Source organism: Anarrhichthys ocellatus, unplaced genomic scaffold (genome assembly GCF_004355925.1).
Source record: "Anarrhichthys ocellatus isolate YVR2014 unplaced genomic scaffold, GSC_Weel_1.0 scaffold166, whole genome shotgun sequence".
Taxonomy (NCBI): domain Eukaryota; kingdom Metazoa; phylum Chordata; class Actinopteri; order Perciformes; family Anarhichadidae; genus Anarrhichthys; species Anarrhichthys ocellatus.
The window spans coordinates 286,676-293,009 of NW_022280196.1; the positions used below are offsets into that span (position 1 = coordinate 286,676).

The following is a 6,334-nucleotide window of genomic DNA, read 5'->3' on the forward strand; positions in this document are numbered from 1 at the left end:
GATTGTGGTGTTGATGATGTTGTTAATGATGAGGAAGATGATGATGAGGCCATATTGCACATTTGTATTCCTGTGTTTATTAACATTGTGTCTGAAAGTGACTGAACTTATCTGTGTAACGGTCCCAAGTGATCTGAGTAGTTGTGATTGTGACAGATTTATTAAAAGCGTTGTAAAAATTCACTACGGCAGTGTTTTTTCTTTAATTATCATTCATGAATGCTACTTGCAGGTTCCTATTGTTATTGAACTCTTTTTTCTGTGTTCTGGCCTCATTCGACCTTGTTCCCTGGAATGAACCTGCCTGGGAACATCTGGGATTCGACTTGTTTTCTGAGAAAACAGGAGCAGCGTCCATCAGGGACCGGTTCCCACAAACATAAACTCAACATTACCAAATCATTGCTGTGTGATCTGCAAACTCTGTGATATTCCTATGATGATGTACGAGCAGTTGGATGTAAACAAGTCAACAGTTTAGCAGATTACATAAAGATGAACCCCTCATTCTACGGAAACTGTGAATACAGAGAGTACAGCAGGTCCAAGCAGGAAGTCGATCTGTAAACCGTAAACTTACAACAGAGTTAGGGTCGTACATTTATTCTTCCCCTTTTTTTCCCTCTTTCCAATACATTTCTTTAAAGTAATGAAAATAAGGTGCATGTTCCAGGACGAGCTCTCTCAGCAGCTCTTACAGGTTATCCGAGCATTGTGGGGAGAATGTGGGGAAGTCGCTGACGTTCTGGTCCTGATCCACAGAGTTTCCCATGGGGGAGACGCAGGCTCTAGGCAGCCTCATCAGAAATGTATATATGGATCCAATCCTGCCAAAACCTTTCATCTCTCGCTTCACTCTCCATTTGTAATCCTCTACAGTATACTCTGTGGTCACCTGCCGGCTGAGTGTGAACACAGAGTCTCCTCTGACCACAGCAGTCAACAGAGAGCCTTTGCTGTTCCCGTACTGGCCAGACATGGCCGTCCACTGGCCTGAGCTCAGGTTGTAGCAGTCCATCACACACAGTAAGAAGTCATCACAGGGTCCATTGCGCATCACATACAGATTATCTTTATGGGCCACCATGTAAAGACCATAACTGTGCTCACGGATGAGCGTGGTGACCAGAAGCCACTGATCCCGTTCAGACACGTACTGGTGTATATCTGTGGCCCCCTTACCTCTCCAGAGACAAATAAAGATCCTGTTCATGGCCACAGCAGACACTACCAAGGCTGCAGGGCAGGGGAGGGGGGAGACAAACCCCCAGCTCCCACTAGACACCCTGTATCTCTCAACAGACGACAGGACCTTCATGTTGAACTCACCTCCTATGGCGTAGAGGCAGCCCTCGTGGCCTATCAGAGTGAAGTTGTAGCGTTGCTGCTGGGAGCCACAGATGGTGGACCATGTGTTCGCTGCGGGGTTGTAACAGAAACCTTTGTCCACTACCTTCTTGCTGATATCATGTACTCCTCCGATAATGTAGAGTTTGTTGTCCAGGACGGCCACGCCGGCCATCGTGGTGCTCGTGGTCACAGGAAGATGAGTCAGGACCTTCCACTCGCTGTGATCTTCGTCCAGGTAGCAGACGGTCCTCTGGAGATCCTGCAGCCGCTCGGTGGACGGCGAGTGGCTGCATACTGCCATGTAGCTACTCGGGAGAAGGGACTCTATGTACTCTACCAGCTTCTTTGGTAAGGTGTGAACTTCCACCTTCAGGTCAGTGTACATATCTCTGATGAATAAGGCTGAACCGTGGGAGAGCTCCCACACGCCGTAGGTAGCAGCCGTGTGGTACATGAGCAGGCAGTTTTCAGAATTGACGATATTGACCAAGTGCTCGGTGAGAGCCGGCACCTGCAGAAAAGCCGTACACTTGATGGCTTCCACGATCTGGTCGCTGCTCAGCACGGGGCGCTCCCCGCCCAGGACCCGCAGCATGACCAGAAAGCCCAGGACCCCCACACACTGCAGGTGGATCTCTTCCTGTTGGCACTCTCTCATTCCTGACTGGAACAACGCTCTGAAGTACTCGCAGTTCTCAGACAGAATGGTTTTATCCACAATGAAAGAGCTGTCGTCAATGCTGACCTTCAGGCTCCTCGGGGGCTGACAGTGTACTGGCTGCTGGCTGAAGCTTGGGCAGCTGTTGGACTCCATCACTTCCCTGCTTTGGATCTTCATTACATTCCAGCGGAAATGCACGCTCACCACAAGGAAGCTTTGATCCAGATCAGAGTGCTGCACATCAGTGGAGTTTTACCACATGCTGCCCGTGAGACTGAGCACCTCCTATCCAGAGCAGATGCTCGCTGACAGAGTGTTCTCACAGCTCTGAGAACAGACTCTATACATAGCAGGCGGATGTGTGACACAGTTCAAGTACATTATGATGACATGCAGCCAGAGGAGAAAGAGGAGCCGGATAATGGCAGGTTGACTGTGCTGATGATTCATGTTGCTCTTTGTCTGTGGCTGACAGTTGTGGAACAGCTGAGGATTTGTCCTTGAGCAGCAGGAACAGTCCAAGTGTAACAATAGGTCCTTCCCCCGCTGCACATAGTGTGCATGCCACTATTTCAGCACCATTGAGAAGTGGAGTGCAGGACATGCAGGACTATAACTTGTAAAGTATTTTCTACTGAAGCCCTGCTACCTTTACTGGAGTACCAGAGACATTCAATCCTCACACAGAAGAAGAAATCTAAATAAATAAATAGAAAATATACAAACTGATGTCAGTATAATTCAGCTTTAAAATCATTAGTGAATTACAATTGTATTATTCTCTTAATAATAAGGTACTAATAATCCTCCTCCTCCTACTACTAATAATAATAATAATACACTGCAAACAGCAGCTGCTAGCAGCTCATTCAGCAGACTTTAATGGTGACTATCTGGGCTAAAAACTAGATACGGCCTGTATGCCTCTGCCAACCAGTCAGACATTCATGTCTGTCCAAAATGTCTTCACTTTCTTTTCATCCTGTACGATGTTTGTGTAATTGTTGTCCACTAAAATCGAATCAGTTCATCCTTGAGTCTAAGTGGACGTTTATAGCAATCTTCCCCAGGACCCAGAAAAGCGGGAACACACTTTACAAATATATATATAGAAACATAAGCAGTGAAAGAAGACAAACATCCAGCTGTCTGAATGCCTTGTATGAAGATTTGCAGCCATCCTGGTTTCAGTTCAGTGAACTGGCTGCTGCTTCAGTTACGTTGCGGTCCAGCTTTTACAAGCTCAGTTTGAAGACTTTCTCCTAAAATGGAGAGGTCAGTGCACCAGCTGCACACGAGACACTTTTTTTCCTCTCACTCCGCTGAGGACTCACACACTGAGACCAGCACAGTATTCCAGTCCACTTGGATCTGCAGAGGACATCTTTCTTTTGCTGGCACTCGTCTTCAAGAAAAAAAGAAAAAACAACAACTTGCCTCTAAGGAAATGTCTTTTAATCTTCTTCAGCGTTATCAAATGAGACCAGAGATAAGTCTGTGAAGCAGACTGTTGGAAGAGAAGCATGTCGGGGATGTTTGGGAAAGGGAAGACGTGTAACTCTGCCGCAGCTCCTGGCAGGAGTCCAGCTGAGTGTAACCTGGTGCTGCTCGGTGTGATGGGCTGCGGGAAATCAGGTCCATCAGAAACCACTTTCACTTGTTATTTACAGGCAAATCCTTCTTGGCAGAAAATGTTAGGAAACCGTAGCCTTACTGCAGACTGTAGGTTGACTGAAACAGATTGTTCATGTAAATAATAACTGTGTTTTCCCCCGTTGACAATTGTTTTATCACAATGTATCACAAATACATGAGTTGTGATAAAGTAAGTAGCTGAAAAACCAGGAACACCATAAGTGAATTATTCCTGTTTTATTGGATCATTTGAATAATATATCAGTCATGTGCAGCACAGTTTCACAAGAATAATGTGTTGTCTTGGTTTAACTTGATTAACTTTATTTCAGTTCATTTTATTCAGTGTTCTCAGTGGAAGTTGTTGTTCTGCTCGGTTACATAGAGCCCTTTTTATTTTGAAATGAACACCATCCAGTTATGTTTGTGCTTCATGAGTTTAGTCTTGATGTTAAACGTGTATGTTGATGCAGCAGTGGTTTTCTCAGGGCCCTCCCTGACCCCAGTCCCCTGAGGCCCTCAGTCAGTCACACTGTGTCATGTTGTCTCTCTTTGTGTTACAGCACTGACCGTCAAATTCCTCACAAAGCGCTTCATCAGTGAATACGACCCCCATCTAGGTGAGATCTCTCTGCTTCATTTTAATAAGAGCAATACATAGAAAATAGAGGTGGAGAGTATATATTAACTGAAGTACAATGTTGAGGTACTTGTACTTTACTTGAGTATTTCCATCTAGGTAACTTTAAACTTCTACTCAACAATATGTTAGAGGCAAATATTGTACTTTTTGCTGCACAACATAACTTTACTTATGGGGGACTTTGCAGAATAACAGTATAGATAAACACATAGATGATAAGAAATGATGTAATCTAAGACGTTAGTAAACATTAGACCGGTGGTGTCCCTGCTGCTACAGCTTTCAGTTGACTTTGAGTTATTAGCAGAACAATTTCTGTAGCAGAACTTGTTTTTTTCTTCTTTGCAGCTCCAATAATCATCTCATGATTTCCTGGTACTTTGCTGAGAATACTTGTGTACTTTTACATAGCATTGTGAATGCAGGACTTGTAATAGAGTATTATTGGTGCCTTTACTTAAAGATCTCCTCCAGATATATTTTTAAAGACATATAACATACTCTATTAATAATGTGTGTCTTATAAGTATTTTCCACAAAAAATAATAAAACTACCTCTTAGAATGACATCTTCTTTATGTAAAAACCCATTTTCTCTGAATCTGGAAATATTTTTTTAATAAGATGTTCCCTACTTCAATGAAAAGTCCATTCTTAGTGTTCGTGGGCTGGACACTCCACGTTTCCACATAGCGCTGTTTGGTACGGGACCCTGATTGGGTGAGAACATGTCATAAATCCTGCAGGTACATCCAGGTGAGCTCAGAGAAACTTCAGCAGATGAATGTGAAAACAAACTCTGTCCACACATTATTCTGCACAGTGAACTTTAAGTTAAGGATCTGAGTACTTCTTCCACCACTGTAGAACACATCAGGATGTATCTGTGACGATGTAATAGTGTCCTCTGTGTCATTGGCTGCTGTGTAGAGGATATCTATTCATCAGAAGAGAAGGTGGACCAGCAGCCTGTCACAGTGAGAGTGATGGACACCTGTGACCAGGTAGGAACACGCTGTTGTGTTGACTGTGTGAGGAGGTAGAAAGGCTGAACGCTTTTACTCACATCTTCTCTACTGCTTCTTCATCTGTGTTGCATTATGCTTTAATGCTATTCTTTATTGTTTCCATGAAAACCAGACAAAAGGGCTCCAAACTACATCAAATTAAAAAAGAAGAAATCAAATCACAGTAGCAGTTGGCAGAGTCCAACATAATGTTGTCAGATGATTTTATTTTCTCACCGTACAAAGATATTCAGTTTAATATCATCAAGACAAAGAAAAGAGACTTGTAACCCATCACAATAAACATCTGGCCTCTTATTCAGGTCACAGTCATTTCATCAGTTTGTGCTTCTGCAGTAAAAATATCAGCGCAATCCAACAGCAGCCGGTCACAAGAAACATGGTCCAATAGAAGTGATGTCATGATTTTGGTTTGATCTATGGACTTGAACAGGGTGTTTTTCTGTACATCTTAATAGAAGACAAGCCAAGCTCAGGCCCATCTGTGAGCGATGCCTGACACCTGCTGGTGGAACACAGGAACTGTTCACCACAGACACTAAAGTTTTCACTGAAGATGGCCGCAAATAGACAAATTCACACAATTCAGAAATAACACAAGTGTCAGAACTACTAAAGCTAACCAACAGCCTCGCAGCATAAAGCTTCACATTATAGGACATGACTTCATTCTAAATTTCCTTCACTCATGTAACCCAGAGGCATGCTGGGACTATGTGTGTCAGACCTTTATGTGCACTATGCCACTTGCAAAATAAGACAAATTAAACATTAATTCAGGCCATTTTCAATACAAGGTAATTTTTTTCCTCCTGTCTTCATGTCCTCCTGTCTTCTGTCCTCCTGTCTTCATGTCCTCTGTCTTCATGTCCTCCTGTCTTCATGTCCTCTGTCTTCATGTCCTCCTGTCTTCATGGCCTCCTGTCTTCATCGCCTCCTGTCTTCATCGCCTCCTGTCCTCTGTCTTCATGTCCTCCTGTCTTCATGTCCTCCTGTCTTCATGTCCTCTGTCTTCAT

At 43.7% G+C, this 6,334-nt stretch overlaps 2 protein-coding genes across 2 annotated transcripts; one reads left to right on the forward strand and one right to left on the reverse strand.

Annotated features, from left to right (window-relative positions):
* Nucleotides 1-6: 6 nt before the first annotated feature.
* On the reverse strand, nucleotides 7-2,256 carry kbtbd13a (kelch repeat and BTB domain containing 13a). Its single transcript, XM_031878206.1, has one exon. It carries the CDS (start codon nucleotides 2,186-2,188, stop codon nucleotides 695-697), a length of 1,494 nt encoding a protein of 497 aa, XP_031734066.1. The 5' UTR covers nucleotides 2,189-2,256; the 3' UTR covers nucleotides 7-694.
* An 871-nt stretch (nucleotides 2,257-3,127) lies between these two features.
* On the forward strand, nucleotides 3,128-6,324 carry LOC116400390 (ras-like protein family member 12). Its single transcript, XM_031878199.1, has 3 exons — nucleotides 3,128-3,646; nucleotides 4,210-4,266; nucleotides 5,220-6,324. The coding sequence occupies exons 1-3, from the start codon at nucleotides 3,535-3,537 to the stop codon at nucleotides 5,330-5,332; spliced, it is 282 nt and encodes a 93-aa protein (XP_031734059.1). The 5' UTR covers nucleotides 3,128-3,534; the 3' UTR covers nucleotides 5,333-6,324.
* The last annotated feature ends 10 nt before the right edge of the window (nucleotides 6,325-6,334 follow it).